The sequence below is a fragment of the Podarcis pityusensis genome, assembly GCF_964106645.2.
Source record: "Podarcis pityusensis genome assembly, chromosome: 13".
NCBI classification, from domain to species: Eukaryota; Metazoa; Chordata; class Lepidosauria; order Squamata; family Lacertidae; genus Podarcis; species Podarcis pityusensis.
The window spans coordinates 20,263,616-20,285,287 of NC_138038.1; the positions used below are offsets into that span (position 1 = coordinate 20,263,616).

Here is a 21,672-nt window from a genome sequence, read left to right on the forward strand (position 1 = left end):
TATTATTATTAATCCTCTCAGCTCGGCACCCAGTGCAGGGGGGCCATCTGCGCCACCCTAAATCTGGCGCTGCTCTGATTGTCAGGACTTCAAAGCAAACTGCAGGGTTTTTCAAACAGCCCTTTGTAAGCCTCTTCACATGGGGATGTTTACAAATGGCTTTTCAGCACCCCCCCACCCCACCCTCCCGCACTTCTCCTTTAAACTTCCACAGAGGGTTGAAGCAGAAACGCGGAGGGGAAGCATTTGAAAACCTTGAGCAGGGGGTTCTCCTAGAGCCCTACAGCTGATGGGGGTGCGATGTCTATGTCCCCACCCCCCTCATTTCTCTTTAAACTTCCTCGGAGTTTTAAAGGAGAAATATGGAGGGAGTTTGAAGGTTTTCTGCATTTTGAAGCGCAGGCTCTCTCTCTCTCTCTCTCTCTCTCTCTCTCTCTCTCTCTCTCTCTCTCTCTGGTGTAGGAAGGCCCTAAGCCAAGCTGCTCTCTGAAGTGGGGTCCCCCCATCTGTAAACTTTGAGAGGGGGCTGTTTCAGAGACCAGTTTAGCAAACTGCTTTGACAGCCTCCCATTTGAGCAAACAAAATGCCAACAGAGAAGAAGAAGAAGAGTTTGGATTTGATATCCCACTTTATCACTTTATCAAAGTGGCTAACAATCTCCTTTCCCTTCCTCCCCCACAACAAACCCTCTGTGAGGCTGAGAGACTTCAGAGAAGTGTGACCCAGCAGCTGCATGTGGAGGAGTGGGGATGCGAACCCGGTTCACCAGATTACGAGTCTACCGCTCTTAACCACTACACCACACTGGCTCTCAACAGAGGGGTGCTGGCACCAGAAAAGAGTCTGTTGGGGTATGAAATGTGGGAGTAGGGAGTAGAATGGAGAGTGGGCCATATTTGATGGTAGGAGAATTACAATGGAAGGCAACGTATGTCGAATACAAGTGCCCCAGTCAAAGTGAAAATCAGTTTTAACCCAGTTGAGTGGGGGTGGGAATACTTCTCTTCCAAATATAGATAGAAAGATGGATGGATGGAGGCAAGCATCTATTTTTTAAATAAATCTGCTACGCCCACTAATTTTCAACAATAATCATAATCAGATTTACTCATATACTGAAGAACACTAAGCTGCAATGTGTCCAGCACCATACATGGATTGTATTGAATTGTATTAATTTGTATGCAACACAATCTATTTATAACGAAGTGGCCGTGCGAGAGGCAAGTATACAGGATTAGTTCTGTTCCGTACTATTTTTTTTTAACCAAAAAATAAAATAAAATGTTCTAGTGGACCTAACGAATTTGGTAAAGAAATCATTGTATGGTTTTGTTTCAACTCTTCTTGATATTTGAATAAAAGTCTCTGCCTCCCACCAGCATCATTCAAGTGATGATATATATTTGCCTAATGGTAGAGCAGTCCTGCTGTCCATCCCTGAATAAATCCATCGATCAGGAGTGAAAGGTGATCTTAATTTCCAAAGGAAGAAGTGAGAAAGATACATTCTTTTGCTTATTTGTTTTCATAGAATTGTAGAGTCAGAAGGGACCCCGAGGGTCTTCTGGTCCAACCCCTGCAATTTAAAGCTTTGCAAACAAGAAAGGCGTTTAAAATCACCAGTTCTAAATAAAGAACATTGGTGGGGGGAGCACAGATTTAGGGGGGCCTATCATTTCAGTTCTGTAACCCAAAACACCTTGGTTTTAAAAAACAACCCTACACTTAATATTTTGGGGCTCTGTGCAATACACACAGAGAGAGATGTATGGATGGATAGATGCATATTTGCTTGGTGAATACAGTGGTACCTTGGTTCTCAAACTTATCTGTTCCAGGATTCCGTTCGACTCCCAAAACCATTCAAAAACCAAGGCACGGCTTCCAATTGGCTGCAGGAGCTTCCTGCACTCAAGCGGAAGCCGCAGAAGCCACCAAAGCTGCGTCGGACATTCAGCTTCCAAAAAACGTTTGCAAATCGGAACACTTATTTCCGGATTTGCGGCGTTTGGGAGCCAAGCCATTCGAGTTCCAAGGTACCACTATGCTTGTTATGCATTTTGCTTTTTGCATCGGAAGTCTGATTGCTCAAATGGCCCTGTCCTACAATGCTCCCTTTCAGTTTGGAAATCAAGATGGAATTCCCCATCATTTGGATGGGCCACTACTGAGTCTGTGGGGCGATGGAAAAAGAGGACTGACCTTCTTCCCCTGCTTTGTCTCCCATTGTGTTTTGCTTAGTTCACCAGCTTCTGCCAGTTACAACTAGAGTAGCTCAGTCCAAGGGTGCCAAGTTAAATAAAATATGGAGGGGGGGCAGGTAATTGATCACCAGACCTGGTGCACACACCCCATTTGAATGGCAATGCCTCCTTAAATATCTTATTGGGGGGCCAAAGGGAACTCGGCCCCTAGGAGTTGGCTCCTACAATTCAGTCGGAAGAGCATGAAGCTCTTAATCTCAGGATCGTGAGTTTGAGCCTCGCGTTGGGCGAAAGGTTCCCGCATTGCAGGGGGTTGGACTGGATGATCTTCATGGTCCCTTCCAATTCTACAGTTCTATGATTTGCAGGTGACAGCCTGAACACGCTTGGCAGCTGCTGCCCCCATTCCCTGAAGCTGGCTGGCGTCCCCTAGGCCTTCCTCCCCGTTCACCCAGCAGGCCATCCCCCTTGCCTTGCATGGATGCCGTCTGTGTTTGCGGCTGTTGGTCATGGAGGCTTTGGCTGTCGACCGAGATGCCGCTATCGCTGTGGAGCTTCTCCCCTTCCGGCGAAGGCGTCTGGTTGACGGGGCGGTTGTTGGCTCCTTGCTTGTTCTGCTTGCAGCTGTTCCACCTAGAGGTGAAAAAGCAGGGAACAGCTGAGTCTCAGATGCTCACGCCTCCTTTCCCGGATCAAGGTAGACCACAAACTTGGCGCCGTTGCCAACACGGTAGATTGCTCCCTGCGGATCACAATGCTTTGGGTGTGGTGAGCCCAATCTTCTCGGGGCTTGCTCAGGCAAACCTCGCGGCAGGGACTGTTTCTCCAGTCCAGGCATGAGGTTGCATTCGTCTGCACCAGCTCCTTGATTCTCGGCAACCAAAGTTTTCATGGAAGTCCACAAAGGCTCATATGGAAGGAACAGAGCCTGCATTTATCTCCCTAGGACACTTCCCGTGCTGAACCAGAAGACCATGAAGCCACCCCTGGATCGGGTGGGGGGACACACCTTTGGCCCTCCACTTGTCACTGAACTACAACTGCCACCATCGCTGGTCATTGGCCATACATGCTGGGGGGATAGAGTTCAGCAACATCTGCAGGGCCAAAGGTCTCCTACACTTGCTGAGGGTGAACCTTCTAAGGATGGGGTTCAGCTATCAAGTAGCCCAGCAGGCTGGTTGCAACCCCACCCCAGCCATTCGGCAGCTAGACTGGTGACTGGGAATGGCCACCAAGATCATATAACACCGGTCCTGAAAGACCTACATTGGCTCCCAGTACGTTTCCGAGCACAATTCAAAGTGTTGGTGCTGACCTTTAAAGCCCTAAACAGCCTTGGCCCAGTATACCTGAAGGAGCATCTCCACCCTCATCGCTCAGCCCAGACACTGAGGTCGAACTCCGAGGGCCTTCTGGTGGTTCCCTCACTGTGAGAAGTGAGGTTACAGGGAACCAGACAGAGGGCGTTCTCGGTAGCGGCGCCCGCCCTGTGGAATGCCCTCCCACCAGATGTCAAGGAAATAAACAACTATCTGACTTTTAGAAGACAACTGAAGGCAGCCCTGTTTAGGGAAGTTCTTAATGTTTGATGTTTGATTGTGTTTTTAATATTCTGTTGGGTGCTGCCCAGAGTGGCTGGGGAAACCCAGCCAGGTGGGCAGGGTATAAATAATAAATTATTATTATCATTATTCCACGGCTGCCTACAAATCTGAACTTTAGTGCTGGTGGCGCTGTGGGTTAAACCACAGAGCCTAGGACTTGCCGATCAGAAGGTCGGCGGTTCGAATCCCCATGATGGGGTGAGCTCCCATTGCTTGGTCCCTGCTCCTGCCAACCTAGCAGTTCGAAAGCACGTCAAAATGCAAGTAGATAAATAGGTACCGCTCTGGCAGGAAGGTAAACGGTGTTTCCGTGAGGTGCTCTGGTTTGCCAGAAGCGGCTCAGTCATGCTGGCCGCATGACCCGGAAGCTGTATGCCGGCTCCCTCAGCCAATAAAGCGAGATGAGCGCCGCAACCCCAGAGTCGGTCACGACTGGACCTAATAGTCGGGGGTCCCTTTACCTTTTAGCTCATCACTAGCCAGCTCTAGATTTTGGTGGGCCTAAAGGATGGGGGGAGAAAGTGCGTGTTTAAACCTGACTCTACCTAACGTGCATTTCCTGAAACAGCAAGCAAATGGAAACGAAGCCCATAAATACGCTGGTGGATTCTATATACACAGGCAATGGCCGGTTTGTGGAGAGATTACGTTCCTGACCCCTGTGTGCATCTCGGAGCAGCGCGCATAAGCCAATCTAGTCCAACATCCTGTTCTCACAGCAGCCAAACAGTTGCCTGTGGGAAACCAGCGAAGCGGGACCTGAGTGTCACGGTTCTTTCCCACACATAATCCCAAACAACCGGCAATCAGAGGTATACCTCCTCTGATACTGGACATAATAAAGCCGTCATGGCTGGCGTTCTCCCCCAGGCGTGTAGCTAACTCCCTTCTGAAGCTGTCCGACTCGATTGCGTTCCCTACATCTTGCAGTAGCGAATTCCGTTATCTTAACTATGCACTTACTACGGAATAGCCAAGCCTTGTTTACTCACTTTTTAACAAGGCATTTCAATGGCATTTTCAACAAAACATCCTGCTCCAATGTTTCCCTGTTCAGCATTTCTTCCCCTCCCCAGCCCTCGGAGCATAGAAAAGCCAAGCTTTTGTTTTTTGTTTTTTTAACACACACAATGGAACAGCTGTGCAGTATCCCCAGATGTAGGTGATACGTTGTGCAGCTGTTCAGTACATAGATTGGCTGGTTATGGCTTGCATAGATTACTCAAGACATTTCCTTCTCTATGGTTGGTCTCTCCTGTCTACCATTCAGCTCTATTGCTTTAACCCTTGTCTTTTCAAATCTCATTGCAGACCCTCTAAGTGTACCCATTTTCCGGGAGCAGTCCCGGATTTACAAAAGCCAGCCCGGTTTCTGATTTGATCCCAGAATGTCCCACTTTTCCTTAGGACATCTTTATTTTCATCAGAGAAAGGTTGGAGGGTATGGTAGGATGTCCTTACTTTAGCAGAGAAATGTTGGAAGGTATGGAGTTATGCGACCTCCAAGCCAAGGAGATAAGTTACTATATAACCTCTAGAACAGTGTTTCCCAACCTTGGGCCTCCAGCTGTTTTCGAACTACAATTCCCATCATCCCTGACCACTGGTCATGCTAGCTGAGGATTATGGGAGTTGTAGTCCAAAAACAGCTGGAGGCCCAAGGTTGGGAAATGCTGCTCTAGAACACCTCTGAAGGCAGCCCTGTACAGGGAAATTGTTTAATGTTTAATGCTTAATTATGTTTTTATATATGTTGGAAGTTGCCCAGAGTGGCTGGGGCAACCCAGTCAGATGGGCAGGGTATAAATAAAGTTGTTGTTGTTGTTGTTGTTGTTGTTGTTGTTGTTGAATAAGACGTCTCTGTTTTCATCAGAGAAATGTTGGCGGGTGTGTCATTGCCTTTGTATCAATTCCTCCCCAATTCCCCAAATTGCAGTGTGTTTGGGGGAATAATCATGATCAAGAGTGTAATGAGGGTAGAATTAATAATTAACAGTTTCCGTCCACACCATGGTTCAAATGAAAATCGCCCCCTTCCCCACCAACACACCCAACATTTAGAGCTGAGGAAAGGGGGGATTGCCAGCCAAACTGTAAATTGTTACAGTGGTACCTCGGGTTACAGACGCTTCAGGTTACATACGCTTCAGGTTACAGACTCCGCTAACCCAGAAATAGTGCTTCAGGTTAAGAACTTTGCTTCAGGATGAGAACAGAAATCGTGCTCTGGTGGCGCGGCAGCAGCTGGAGGCCCCATTAGCTAAAGTGGTGCCTCAAGCTAAGAACAGTTTCAGGTTAAGAACAGACCTCCAGAAGGAAGTACTTAAGTATTTAACCCGAGGTACCACTGTGTTTGGATTCCAGAAGCAGAGTTGCCAGTGGAGACCATCCCATTAGGGCAAGTGGGGCACAGTCCCACCCACCTCAGCCTGCCTTGATCCAGCTCCCAAATGCCTGTCTCCTTACTTACAGCTAGAGTAAATGGGGTAGAAACACAGGAGCATAAGGTGTTGAGGCTATCAACTTCAGCATTGTCTAAACTGACTGGCTGTGGCTTTTCGGGATTTTCAAACGAGGAGCACTCCCAACCCTACCTGGAGATACCAGGGATCGAACCTGAGACCTTTTACAGGCAAAGCAGATGCTCTGCCATTGAGCTACAACCCTTCCCCAGATGTGAATGGTACTGGATCTCTGACTCTTCCTCCTTAGTCTCAGTGTAAAGGTAAAGGTAAAGGTAAAGGTAAAGGTAAAGGGACCCCTGACCATTAGGTCCAGTCGTGGCTGACTCTGGGGTTGCGGCGCTCATCTCGCTTTACTGGCCCAGGGAGCCGGCGTACAGCTTCCGGGTCATGTGGCCAGCATGACTAAGGCGCTTCTGGTGAACCAGAGCAGCGCAGGGAAACGCCGTTTACCTTCCTGCTGAAGCGGTACCTATTTATCTACCTGCACTTTGACGTGCTTTCAAACTGCTAGGTTAGCAGGAACAGGGACTGAGCAACGGGAGCTCACCCTGTCACAGGGATTCAAACCGCCGACCTTCTGATGGGCAAGTCCTAGGCTCTGTGATTTAACCCACAGCGCCACCCACTTACAACCCAGCTACTACTTATTCAGCCTTTGATCGGATAAACAGATCACGGGGAAAAGCAAATTGTGAAGTTGTATAACTGTTCTCTGAGGTGTGTGGCCCATGCCATACCCAGCCCAACACCCTACAGCTGGTGGGTGGCAGAAGGCTATGATTACAGACTTTCCGTCTACAGATGTTACTTCTTCAACTTGCACGTGGAGACAGAGCAGCAGAGAACCGCCCACACTTCTGGCGAACCAGAGCAGCGCACGGAAACGCCGTTTACCTTCCCACCGGAGCGGTACCTATTTATCTACTTGCACTTTGACGTGCTTTTGAACTGCTAGGTTGGCAGGAGCAGGGACCAAACAACGGGAGCTCACCCCGTCGCGGGGATTCGAGCCACCGACCTTCTGATCAGCAAGTCCTAGGCTCTGTGGTTTAACCCACAGTACCACCCACGTTCCTTAGTCTCAGTGTAGAACTCAGCAAAAGTCTGCCAGTTACTTCCTCTGGCTCCCCCTACTGTTGGCCTCCCTTCCCGCCGCCCAACCAATCCCTACAGGCAACAGCCTACACCAAGCACTGCTATTCCACCTGCACCATAAAGCAGATTGGCAACGATTGCCAAAATTTCCATGTCTGGAGGCACCTCCTTGCACATTCCGATGAGGAATCATGCACCAGCCTTCAAGGGCTGGTTTCTGGGAACCCAACAACATAGAAGAAGACTCCCAGATCTAGGCAATAGCAGCTGTCTGGAAAAGATACCCACCATAGGCTTGACAATAATGGTATGTTGGCAGGCTCAGAGACTTTTTCCCTGCCATATGGGGCAAATGGAAGAGGGCGCCAAAACCCACACCAACCCACACAAGCAGCTTGAAGAGGAAGGAGAAAATGGGTGTGTATTCTGCTGCTGAGCACCAGCGATGCTTGAAGACCACCTTGCTTGCCCCCAAAGGGATCAAGGCATTGTGAACACTCCAAACAGATGCTCACCAAAATGCCTTGCCTCTGCTGCTGCCGCCGCCTCCTCCCTGCCCTAAGTTACCCTCATCCCCACCACAAAACCTACTTTGGGGCATGGGAAAGCCGGAGGTGACTTAGTATGTGATGGAGCACCTTTCCCTGCAGAGGACAGGAGTGGGACTGATGGTGCCCAGTGGGAAAGTGACACTCTCTGCACTAGGGAATGGGGTAGAAATGTGATCCAGTTCGCATTTAAAGGCGAACTTACCTAATTCACACTCTCTGAAACAATCTGCAAACTGAAACACAGCTATCCGTCAAAATCCGCCCTTTTCTGAATTTCACAGCGCACTTCTCCAGCCAAGAAACATGTACAAAAATGCACGTGCTAGTGTAAACTGCACATATAAATGCATACATTACAAGAATAAAATACAAAAATGCATTGTGTTAGTCAAAAACACATTTAAAATGTGCACATTGGGGAAAATTTCATACGGAAATGCTGGTAAATTTTCACGGGATTATTTTCACTAACATCTGCAAATTTCTACGGTAAAGTGAACAACTGAATTTAAGACTGGAAAAAAATGAGAAATGGAATGGATTGAAATTGACAGATTTGACCATCCCTACTCTGCACACATTTCTGGCTGGGAAAATGGGAATCTAACAAGAGCCTCATCTTATTGGGTTGCAATTGCATCCCAATTTCGAACAGCTCTGCCAAGACCGGAGAGTAAACAAAGTTGCCTTGACCCTTCCCTTGACCCAAAGTAAATTTCACAAAAGGAGGATGGTCATGGGGCAGAGGAAGGATGAAGCGGCAATGATGGGAGCAGCTTGTAAGAATGGAGTGGGCTTAGGGTGTGAGTAAGATTGGCCTTTGTGAGTGACCCTAATGAACGTTGATGATGTCCTTCTTCTGCACAAATAATCCTCTCATTTCTGAACCTTGGGAGCATGCTTACCTCTTGAAAGCAATGTACGCCACCAGCCCCACCACCACAGCTGCCAAAATGGAGCAGTACACAGGAATGAGGTTGTCCGCTGTGCCGCTTCGGACCACAGGCTGGGAGCTACCCATGACTGTGGTTGCTGTACCAGCCACGGTGCTACCAGAAACATCAATGGTATCTGGGCCATCTGTGACCTGAAAGGGGCCTTCAGGACTCCCAGGCGGAAAATCTGCAAGGAAGCAAAATAGCAAATGAGTCACTAGTGTGGGAAATGGGAGACTGCATTTCAGAATCACAGCTTTCAAAATGTGTGTCACTGGAAGGGACTCCTTTTTCCATAGCATAATATACTATATAAATTTGCTCTATGAGCCCTTGCACAAGGCAATGCCCCCTTTTAACAATATGCCACTGAAGAAGGCTTTGGAAGTCAAAGCACACCAGGCACACTTTCTGAAATGTATCTGTTATTAGCAAATTTCTCCTCAGATCATACACGGTTTTGTTCAGATTCCTCAGTAAAGTGTTGTCAGGGTTTCTTTTCTCTCTGGACTCCATCTGTGTTATTTAAGTGACTTTGCTAACAGAGAGGGGAGATTGAGAGTGGGATCAAGGAAAGAGTTACCTTGCTGGCTGCTACTGGCATAAGTGGTTCTGTTGGTACTTGCAAGCACATTCTACTGAATGTATACAAACCTGAACTCATAGTCTTGACTTTTAGCTTCTTTGACCTCTGTGGTGTTCTACCTCCCCTCAGAAAACCTCAGGAATTGTAGCTTTCAGAGTGTGTCAAAAATTCTGCTTTAGTGACCTGAACTATTGCACACAGTTCATATTTCCAATGGAGTCCTTCCATGTTTGGAGTTATACCAACCAAGTAAATGAGGAACTGGTTCAACCAGGTCAGAAGAAAGGTGCAAAGAGCCATTGTGGTGTGATGGTCAGAAACTTAGACTACGCCCTGGGTGACCAAGGTTCAAATCCCCATTTGGCTGTGAAGTTCTGTAGGTGATGTTGGGTCAGTCACTCTCTCTCAGCCTAGCCTACCTTACAGGATTGTTGCAATGGTGAAATGAGAAGGGGAACCATGGAAGGCTCATTAGAAGAAAGGTGGTATATAAATATAGTGGTACCTTGGGTTACGGATGCTTCAGGTTACAGACGCTTCAGGTTACAGACTCTGCTAACCCAGAAATAGTACCTCAAGTTAAGAACTTTGCTTCAGGATGAGAAAAGAAATCGCACAGCAGCAAGAGGCCCCATTAGCTAAAGTGGTACCTCGGGTTAAGAACAGTTTCAGGTTAAGAATAGACCTCCGGAACAAATTAAGTACTTAACCCGAGGTACCACTGTACCTCAAGGACCACCCCTGCCCATATAAACCATCCTGGACTCTGCATTCATCATCTGAGGTCCTTCCTCGTGTGCCTCCTGCATGTGAGGTCCGGAGGGTGGCAACACAAGAACAGGGCCTTTTCTGTAGTGGCTCCCCATTTGTGGAATGCTCTCTCCAGGGAAGTTCACCTGGCACCTTCATTATATATGGTTAAGCCCCAGGCAAAAACATTCCTCTTCAACCAGTATTTTGGCTGATTAATATTCTACAACCTTTTAAATGTGTCTGTGGGAATTGGGGGGGGGGTATTGTTTTGCTGTTTTGTTTTACTTATTTACTTGTTTTTATCCTGCATTTTATTTTGCAAACTGCCCTGAGATCTTATAATCTAGGGCGGTATATAAATCTAATCTGAATAAATAAATAAAATGTAACAAACAAACATTGAAGGTACCGTGTTGAGGAGCCGTGGTTGCACCCGTGGTGTTGGACTCCGGTGTTGGTGCAGCTGTGGTAAACCGTGGGTTAATCGCTGCCAATAAAACAGAGAACTTATCAGGGGAGTAAAGAAATCTTCAAGAAGGTGTGACCATCATCAAAAGTCTCGTTTTTTTGTTTTTGTTTTTTTCATTTGCTTAAGCTCACTGATTCCAACAAGAGAAGGCCTGTGGGGAGGTTGGGGAGTAGCCAGTCCTGTGGAGCCATTTCACAGGAGACACAGAAGTAGTGACTGGACCTCTGAAGGGTTTAGTCTGGGTGCGGGAGACCTGATTGAAACCACTGCCCTGCCACAAAGATTACTTTGCGGCCTTCGACAAGTCACTGTCTCCCAGGACCAAACTGACACTTGTGCCAGGAGATCAGGGACCTGAGCTGCTGACGTTTCATTTTTTAAAGCTGAAATGAAGTCACAGGGAACTGTCAATTTGGGACATTTCAAATGTAAAGTTTGGATTTGCATTTTGAACGGGTTTTCCTCTTCAACATTTAAATTATTTTTTGGCAGGCCTGGAGAAAGAAACTTGCTGATCCATCAAGCTCACAGGTACCATTTCAGGTTATCTAATAAATGATGCCACCAATATCAAATATCAGAGCATGGTGCAGGTCATTCACAGGTCTGCAAAAACAACAACAACAACCTGTGGTCCCCCCCCCCCCCAAAATAATATGAATATTTACTGCCATCTGAGTTCTGACACATTTTGCCCACGTAGCATTATTGACAACCTTGGTACTCTAGCCCTTTGGATTTCCATTAGTTCAAGACACTGAGTCAAGCTACCCCATATAAGCAGGCGATACTCTTTCCCCTACACCTCTTCCCATTCATTTAGGGCTTCCCATCCAGCCTTGAACCTGACTCATCCCTGCTTAGCTTTACGGAATTTGGCAGTGCCTAAGGGAACAGCTGTTCTTTCTGCTCTGCAGCCTTGACTCCCGCCCCCCACACCTGAAGCCCTGTTACATCACAACAGTTGCTTACTCATCGTCAGGGGAATGCCACTTTACTGATCACATTAACTCCACCCCATTGTCAAGGGAATTCCTGGCAAAGGTTCATGGAGTGTCCACACATTGGTTTCAATCCCAACCATTTCCCATCTTCAAATATACACAGTGAAAAGGAACAGCTGTTTGCCGTGACTTGATTTGTTCCTGTTTCCAGGGGCTCTGAGTGCTAAATTTGGTGCTGCCTTTGCTGGGAAGCCTTTTTTTAATAGATAATTGTTTTTATTAAGATTTTATTGGGTTACAAAAGTACATCTTCCAGCTCTCTTTGAACCAGATGTTTCACTGCTCCCTAGATCTTGGATGAGGGACGCGGGTGGCACTGTGGGTTAAACCACAGAGCCTAGGACTTGCCGATCAGAAGGTCAGAGGTTCGAATACCCGCGACGGGGTGAGCTCCCGTTGCTCAGTCCCTGCTCCTGCCAACCTAGCAGTTCAAAAGCACGTCAAAGTGCAAGGAGATAAATAGGTACCGCTCCGGCAGGAAGGTAAACGGCGTTTCCGTGCGCTGCTCTGGTTCGCCAGAAGCACCTTAGTCATGCTGGCCACATGACCTGGAAGCTGTACGCCGGCTCCCTCGGCCAATAAAGCGAGATGAGTGCCGCAACCCCAGAGTCGGTCACAAATGGACCTAATGGTCAGGGGTCCCTTTACCTTTACTAGATACTGAATAGAACAAGAATCCTGTATTTCTCAGATCTACAGTTCCCACTCTTCCTCATACACCTTTTATCAGTTTCTTTTTAAAAGTTAATTAATAAAAGGTGTGTTTATGTAGCACCTTTTTCTGAGCTAAATGGAAGGTATCGTGTACATTGGCCTGGCCTGGTTCAGGTTAGGGATGGACAAGAGAATGGAAGATGCCAGGAAGAGAAATAGGCGCACACTCAGAGTTTCTGTTTTCTCGTCTTTGGTGGTTGAAAGAAGGGGAAGATGAGACCACTGGGGAATGGAGTGCATTGCAGTGTGGGCGGTTCTCTGCTGCTCTGTCTCCACGTGCAAGTTGAAGAAGTAACATCTGTAGACGGAAAGTCTGTAATCATAGCCTCCTGCCACCCACCAACTGTAGGGTGTTGGGCTGGGCATGGCATGGGCCACACACCTCAGAGAACAGTTATACAACTTCACAATTGGCTTTTCCCCGTGATCTGTTTATCCGATCAAAGGCTGAATAAGTAGTAGCTGGGTTGTAAGTGGGTGGCGCTGTGGGTTAAATCACAGAGCCTAGGACTTGCCCATCAGAAGGTCGGCGGTTTGAATCCCTGTGACAGGGTGAGCTCCCGTTGCTCAGTCCCTGTTCCTGCCAACCTAGCAGTTTGAAAGCACGTCAAAGTGCAGGTAGATAAATAGGTACCGCTTCAGCAGGAAGGTAAAGAGCGTTTCCCTGTGCTGCTCTGGTTCACCAGAAGCGCCTTAGTCATGCTGGCCACATGACCCGGAAGCTGTACACCGGCTCCCTCAGCCAATAAAGCGAGATGAGCGCCGCAACCCCAGAGTCGGTCACGACTGGACCTAATGGTCAGGGGTCCCTTTACCTTTACCTAGGGGGAGTTCAGAGCTCTGCGGAAATGCACGAGGCCTGGTTTTCAGAGCACATGTAGAACGAATGCCCAGAGAGAAGCGGAATCAGGTGTCAGGGGCTGGACTGAGGAGGAATGGTGGGAGCTGCTACCCCCTTTTTCTTTTTCTTTTTTCTTTTTATAATATATTTATTCCAAATTTAAAATTACAAAAAAAGAAAAAACCATACAAAGTAGAATAAACATATAACAAAAAACAGACAATAAGAAAGACTCAACAAAAAATATAAAAATACATTACAATAAAATAAAACAAAAATCAAATTAAACCTTTACAGCCTTTTTTCCTTTTACTTATTTCCGTGACCTCCTCTCACCTCCCTGCTTTGTATTCTAGTTTAAATCGTATTTCCAGCAAATCCTTCTAACCTTCTTTATCATCTCTGCCAAAGCGACCTAATGATCTTTTTCCAAACTCTTTCTAACATTCTTTTATGTTGCAATATTTTTGAAGATATAATTTAAATTTTTTCCAGTCTTCTTCCATCGACCCTTCTCCCTGGTCTCGAATTCTGCTGGTCATCTCAGCCAGTTCCATATAGTCCATCACTTTCATCTGCCATTCTTCTCGGGTAGGCAATTCTTGTGTCTTCCAGTATTTCCCAATAAGTATTCTCGCTGCTGCTGTCGCATACATAAAAAATGTTCTATCTTCCCTTCGCACCAATTGGCTGACCATACCCAAGAGGAAGGCCTCTGGTTTCTTTAGAAAAGTATATTTCAATACCTTTTTTAATTCATTGTATATCATTTCCCAGAAGGCCTTGATCTTTGGGCACGTCCACCAAAGGTGGAAGAAAGTACCTTCATTTTCTTTACATTTCCAACATTTATTGTCGGGCGTATGATAAATTTTGGCTAGCTTGACTGGGGTTAAGTACCACCTATAAATCGTTTTCATTATGTTTTCTCTTAAAGCATTACAAGCCGTAAATTTCATACCTGTGGTCCATAACCGTTCCCAGTCAGCAAACATAATATTATGTCCAAAATCTTGTGCCCATTTAATCATAGCAGATTTAACCGTTTCATCCTGTGTATTCCATTTCAGCAACAAGTTATACATTCTTGACAGGTTCTTAATTTTAGGCTCTAACAATTCAGTTTCCAGTTTGGATTTTTCCTCCTGGAAACCAATCTTTTTATCTAGGTTAAAAGCCTCCCTTATTTGATAATAATGAAGCCAGTCTCGAACTTTAGTTTTTAGTTTGTCAAAACTCTGCAGCTTTAGTTTATCTCCAACTTGTTCTAGAATTTCACAGTATTTTGGCCAGTTTGTCTCCATATTAGTTTTTTTTCAAAGCCTTAGCCTCCATTGGTGACAGCCACCTTGGTGTTTTACTTTCCAACAAATCCTTATATCTCACCCGAACATTAAACAATGCTTTCCTGACAATATGGTTCTTAAAGGCCTGCTACCCCCTTTTTCTGAACCTTCCCAAGGGCAGGTTTGATTTAGAACAGTGGTTTGCAGAAGGGCATATTCTGGAGGGGAAAAGCTGGGAAGTACTGGGTGAGGAACAGCTAGAAGAGGAAACGCCAAGAGAGGGACAGCTGGCAGATTCAGTGTCCTTAGACAGCATTCCTGGCCCTCCCCCTTCACCCAAGACTAGAGGGTGTTAGAACAGGAAGCGCAACAGCAACAAGCTCAGATTACCCAATGTAGGAGTGACGTAGATTAATGGACACGGAGGGGTGAGCAACGCCATTTCTTTTAGAGATATGCATTCCTTGTCCCTCACTGCGATCATTAAAGAACTTGTCTGGTAAGAAAGCTCCTTTTGTTTAATCTGCTCATTTACTGCCACTGGGGAAGGGATCTGATTCCCCGAATCCTGACATCACCCCACTGACCCTGACCCCAGTGCCATTGCATCCCACTCACCCCACTTTGTTTCCTCCACAAACAGCAGTGGAGGTCTGGAAAGGAATGTTTGTGCATTGTTAGTGTGCTCTACCCTTCCTGTTCAATGCACATTTTTAGCCTGTCCCAATGACTCTTACCTCTGCACCTCGCATCTGACGTGGCGGTGCACTCCTTGACGGTGACTTCGTCCTCTTCGCACACGGTGCAAGGAAAGCAGGGGTCCACGTGGTTCGCTTCGTCAGAGTACGTCCCCAAGGGGCACTTCTCACACCATGTGTTCTGATTTTCCCCGCAGGGGTACACGAGGCCATAGCCAACTTCGCAGATCCGGCACTTCCTGCAAGTGTCACTCCTCTCGTCCCGGTAGTAGCCGTAGATGCATTTGCAGACGGTGTTGTCCGACTCCACGCAGGGTGCTAACATGCCTTCCAGGCCCACGCATTCCTTGCAAGGCTTGCAGGGCTCGGTGGCGCTCACTGCATCAGAATAGGTGACGCCTGGAAAGAACGAGAGGAAACAACAGTCATCCAGTGGGCAAGAGATGTGAGACATCATATAGAACTGTCTTCATGGGAGAAGTTGTGGCAGAGTAATCTAAGATTTACTGCTTGCTATACTTTAAAATAAAATTATATGAAGATGATTTATGGATTGTATTTAACACCAAGTAAGACACGGGTGGCGCTGTGGGTTAAACCACAGAACCTAGGGATTGCCGATCAGAAGGTCGGTGGTTCGAATCCCCGCGATGGGGTGAGCTCCCGTTGCTCGGTCCCTGCTCCTGCCAACCTAGCAGTTCGAAAGCACGTCAAAGTGCAAGTAGATAAATAGGTACTGCTCCGGCGGGTAAACGGCATTTCCGTGCCCTGCTCTGGTTTGCCAGAAGTGGTTTAGTCATGCTGGCCACATGACCCAGAAGCTGTACGCCAGCTCCCTTGGCCAATAAAGCGAGATGAGCGCCGCAACCCCGAGTCGTCTGCGACTGGACCTAATGGTCAGGGGTCCCTTTACCTTTACCTTAAGCTAGCCAAAATGTATAAAGCTAAGTCAAGTATGTGTTGGAAGTGCAAAATGACAGAAGGAACATTCTTCCCTACGTGGTGGAGTTGCAAAAAAAGCTAAATATGTTTTAGTTGATAATTCCCAAGAAACCTGAAACTTTTCTTTTAGGAATTATAAATAATGATGTTCCAAAAGAGCTGGTTAGCTTATTTAGGTACATGGTGACAGCAGCATGAATATTGTTTGTCCAAAGATAGAAAGAAGAGTTCCCAACAAAGGAAGATTGGCTTTTGAAAATGATGGAGTACGCAGAACTGTCAAGATTAACACCAAAGATTAGACACCAAAACGACAGTAAATTCATTGAGGGCTGGAAACTTTTTCATTGAGTATTTAAAGAACTATTATAGGGAGATGAAAATATGAGCAGGACTTGAAATACGAGCAACAATGTGAATTATTAAAATAAATAGGTGAAATTGAATGTATTGAATAGTATAGGTGAAATATGCAGCATTTAAGGGTAAATATGGAAACCATGGAAGTGGAGGACAGGAAGTCGATTGATAATGTAATTTATGGTTTATGTTAAAATTTGTGAAGTTTTTTTTCCTTGTGAAAAATTAATAACCAAGATTCTAAAAAGCCCAACAATCTCTCAATGAATAAAGAGCCCATTGACTTGTGTGTTAAAAGGGACTGGGGAGCGACTTCAGATGGCCCATCTAGCCTAGCATCCTGGCCAATGAGATGCTGATGAAACACTTGCAAGCAGAACCTGAGAGTAACCACACTCTACCCATCTGCGTTTCCCAACAACTGGTATTTGGAGGACATATCCGGCTTGACTAGTAGCCACTGATAGCCTCAGCCTCCATGAATTTTCCCCATCTTCTTTGAAAACCTTCCAAGTTGGTTGCCATCGCTAGTCCAATTGACTAAAATTAACTTATGGAACTCACTGCCTCAGGATGTAGCGGTAGCTACTTGTTCAAATGGTTTTAAGAGGGTTTTAGAGAACAGGTCGATCAGTGGCTATTAGCCATGAAAATGAATAGAACCTACATGTTCAGAGGTCGTATACCTCTGAATTGCCAGTCTTTTAAAGTCTCTTGACCTCCCTGGTGGCTGGAAGCAAGGTTCCTTCCAGGTCACTTCCAGGATAACAACTGAGAACTGGGGCTTTGTTTTTGGAACACTTAAATCCTGGATGCCTGCAGTTCTTTCAACTGAAGAATGGGTGTGTCAAGTACGGGGGGGAAATTGAGATGTCAAAATTAATTTACCAAGCATGTGCGATAAAAGGGAGGAAGAAAAACAAAGCAGAATTTTGGATTAGGCTGGTTGCCTTTTATTAATTTTCGTAAACAGGGATGCAATACTGATTTGAATAAGTCCAGATGCTTTGCAGAAATTTTATACAGTTACTTTTGGAAATAGCTCGGTCCTCGTTCTTTGTGTTTTGCTTGCCTCGTGACTAGCCTCGTGTTTTGCTTGCCTTGTGTTGACACTCCCCACTGCGATTTTGTTCAATTCATTTGGGTGCATCTCCCTTCCCAGAAAGGCTCGCCGGACCCCTTCTCTGCTACCCTTAAGGCACCAGGCAAAAACATTCGTTTCTCCCAGGCCTTTTAGGTGTTCTCCAACCAGGGCAGGCAAACCTCTGCAGTGTGAGGGCTGCATCCCCTAATATGCAACCTTCTGATAGCCACATGCCAGAGGTGAGCGGGGCCACAGATGTTACTCTTGCCTTTATACAGAAGGCTATAGCCCAGCCACATAGAAGTCAGAGTTTTCTTCATGTACATCTCTCCGTCCAGGCAAGCAGAGATACATTTCACCAGCCAAAAGAACTGGGAGAGTATGGATCAAGGCCAACGTAAAGGACCCCTGGATGGTTAAGTCGAGTCAAAGGTGACTATGAGGTGTGGCGCTCATCTCGCTTTCAGGCCGTGGGAGCCGGCGTTTGTCCACAGACAGCTTTCTGGGACATGTGGCCAGCATGACTAAACCAGTTCTGGCGCAACAGAACACCGTGACGGAAACCAGAGCGCACGAAAACACTGTTTACCTTCCCACCACAGCTGTACCTGTTTATCTACTTGCACTGGCGTGCTTTCGAACTGCTAGGTTGGCAGGAGCTGGGACAGGGAAACAGGAGCTCACCCCGTCACAGGGATTCGAACCGCCGACCTTCTGAACGGCAAGCCCAAGAGGCTCAGTGGTTTAGACCACAGCACCACCTGCATCCCATGAGGGCCAATGTGACCTGGGAAGAGTCCCAGGGCTCATAGGCCTAGAGGCCAATGCAGGTCCCCAGACTTATTTCTTGTCCTTTTTCTCTGCATGCATAAACCCTTATACATTAAGGAATAAGGCAGAAGGGAGTAAAAGGAGGCTAAAGAGGAGCAGGCAGTGGCAGGTGGTAGAGGAGGCAGCAGCAGCAGCCGTGGCAAGCATCACTTTCCTTGGAAGCCAAATATGCCACCTGAGGCAACTGCCTCAGCTTGTCTCATAGGTGGGCCGGCCCTGACCAGTGGTGTAGCATGGGGGGTGCAGGGGGGCCGGCCGCACTGGGCACAACATCTGGGAGGGCACGCTCGCACTCGCAGCTCTCTGCCCCTACCTGGCTCACTCACTCTCTCTCACTGCAGTGCTGGCTGTGCAAATCCGATCCGAGCCGCTGGGTCGCCGCCCACTGTGGAGGGGGTGGGTGCCAGGCGTGCGGTGCGGAGAGAGAGCGAGGGACTATCTGGGGGAGGGACAGTGCAGCGGCCGCCCAGCGCAGCGCTGAGCGCGGGAGAGAACCACACCAGACCAGACCAGGCAGCAGCAAGAAGAAGCTGGCAGCGGCGGCAGGTTAGGGGTTAGGGGGTGCAAATTACTTGCCTTGCCCCGGGTTAGGGGGCGCAAATTACTTGCCTTGCCCCGGGTTAGGGGGCGCAAATTACTTGCCTTGCCCCGGGTTAGGGGGTGCAAATTACTTGCCTTGCCCCGGGTGCTGACAACCCACGCTACGCCGCTGGCCCTGACTCCCACCATCCCTGACTATTGACCAGCGCTGATGGGAGTTGGAGTCCCACTACATCCAGAGGGCCACAAGTTCCCAACCCCTGACCACGAATATAGGGATTAACAGTGTGGATGGGTGTGCAGATTGATAAAACAAGCTCAGTCGCAACCCCAGATTCAAGCCACCTGCCAACATGGCTGCGGAGCCTTTGGGTGAAGCAAGTGTAGCAATATACCAACCCTCCTAATTATGGTCCTTGCTCCCCCCCCTCATTTCCTCTCCAAATTAAGCGATCCCAATATGGCTCCTGAAGGATCATGGGGTGGGGGAAGCCTGTTTAGAGTTTGCATAACTGTGCCTGAAGGCAACATTCGCTCACCATTCATTGCTGCGTAGTTATAATTGGCTCGTAACAATAAAATTGAACCAACTCTGTTACAAAGATCGCATAGGATGAATCACACACCAGTGAGCATTATAAAGTGCGCCGTGATGCCTAAAGAGGCAATATATTATGATTTAATGGGGGAGTTAAACCAGCAGAAGGAGCTATACAAACACGCTGACTTCAAGTTAAAATAGTTTATTTCGATTTAGCTCTGGCTCCAGTGGGCCTTCCTAGCTGAGGAGCCAGTACTGAAGATATCCAGTTTCACGCAAGCCAGGGAAGGGGTGCTGGCAAAGGATCAGTACCCAGATGGCAACATTGCCAAGTTCATGCCCTCAATAGCCCCTGTACAGAAGGTATGGCATTTCCAGGGGTGGCACCTTCCCCATCGCAAACCTGCCGTAGCAAGGAAATCCATGCCTGGCAGAATTCTCCTTTCTGTGAATCATCCACTAGGAATGGGGGAGTGATTTGATTCATTCTTTTGAAAAGAATTCACAAACCGAAACATAGCCATCCTTGAAAATTCTCTGAATTTTGCAATACGCTTCTCCAGCCACGCAATGTATAAAAAAATGTGTGTAAAGCGGGGGGGGGGGAGTGCACTGTATTAAGGGAAATTCCTTTGCAATAAAGTCTGCATTAGGCAAAAATTGCATACAAAAATGTGCAAATGAAGCAGCACAAAAATGTGAATTAATGTTTATGAGAACTGTGGAAACGAGAAAAGCAGAGAAACTGAAATGGACAGATTTGCCCTTCCTCAAGACTAACACAGACACACACAGAGAGACATACACACACATCCTTTCTAGTGCTATTGTCTAGCTCAACTGCTATGCCATACAAGGCCCAGGTTCCTTGCACAGCAGGTGACAGATGATTTTAGGACCTACACTGGGAATGAAGCATGGGCTGCCTTGTCTTTTGCTTTAACTGGAGATTTATGTTCCTCATCATCATCATCATCATCATCATCATCTTTATACCCCACCCATCTGTCAGGGTTTCCCCAGCCACTCTGGGCAGCTTCCAGAAGAATATAAAAACATAATAAAACGTCAAATGTTAAAAACTTCCCGATGCATCCTGTATCCGGGGACTGTATCACTAGACCTGAGAAGGCTTCCCTCAGTCTGAATCCCAGCAGTGCTGATAAGTCATTTTAGACCCTAGACTCACCAGGACCCAACTGCAACTCCCGTCGGCCTCAGCCAACATAACCAATGGTCGTTTCTATACACACTTTCCTCTAATGTACACATATTTGCTACACCTTATTTGGTTGAAGAACCGCATTACAAAATTCAGAGAGGGATAACTTTCGAAGGCTAGATGCCCGTTCCTTTTGTGTATTGTTACTGGCATTGGGTAATTTCCCATTAAGATGCAAACCAAAACAAAATTTCTTCAAGACATGTGGATGATGCTTCCCTGAAACAAATTACAGATGTTTTCAGAGAAGCAGGAATCCTCGGTTAATGAGCAACTGTCACAACCACGATGTTTGCTTGGAAACAAACTCCACTAAGCATGGAATCTCCAAGTAATTTCAGGCACGCCTTGTTGACAACTTCCTCTTCCACAGGATGGAGGAAGAAATGAAGGGATTGGCTCAATCTCAGCCAATAGGGAAGAGCTGGTCAGTGAGGCTGGAGTTGTGGGAACTGCTCCATACCTGAAGGATCACCTCTTTCCCCATATACCTGCTTGGACTCTGAGATTTTCCTCGGAGGCCTTTCTCCAACTGCCACTACTGACTGAGATGTGCTGAAGAGAAGGGAGGCCTTGGAGGAGAGGGTCTATCGCCCCCACCCCTGGAAAAATCACCTAACATCTACTTTAATTTCCTTTTTTATTTCCCCAGACCTTTGAATGCATTTTGGTTTTAAGCTGTTTTACTCTCTATGATTTGTGTGTTCAGGTATTTATATGCTGGGCCGGATTAAGACTTTTAGAAGCCTTCAGCACTTAAAAGATTTTGGTGCCCCTGTATGTACTGTATCTAATTCAAAATATAAATAATAACAAACCATAAAATATGGTATTCTCAAATTATATTATAACGTTCAGCCTGACTGAATCTTGTTTTTACTCTTTGTGGTGTTGTTGCACTGAATTTATGAAATAATAAAATTATTATTCCTAAACAGCC

At 46.8% G+C, this 21,672-nt stretch overlaps 1 protein-coding gene across 1 annotated transcript in view; it reads right to left on the bottom strand.

Moving 5' to 3' along the window:
• Positions 1 to 21,672, bottom strand: part of NGFR (nerve growth factor receptor) — a 67,355-nt gene that overhangs the window by 6,349 nt on the left and 39,334 nt on the right. The window contains exons 3-6 of the mRNA XM_080979426.1: positions 15,252 to 15,611; positions 10,610 to 10,687; positions 8,832 to 9,048; positions 2,681 to 2,841 (exon numbers count right to left, since the gene is read on the bottom strand). Coding sequence (XP_080835552.1) covers positions 2,681 to 2,841; positions 8,832 to 9,048; positions 10,610 to 10,687; positions 15,252 to 15,611 — 816 coding nt within the window. The remainder of the gene's footprint in view (positions 1 to 2,680; positions 2,842 to 8,831; positions 9,049 to 10,609; positions 10,688 to 15,251; positions 15,612 to 21,672) is intronic.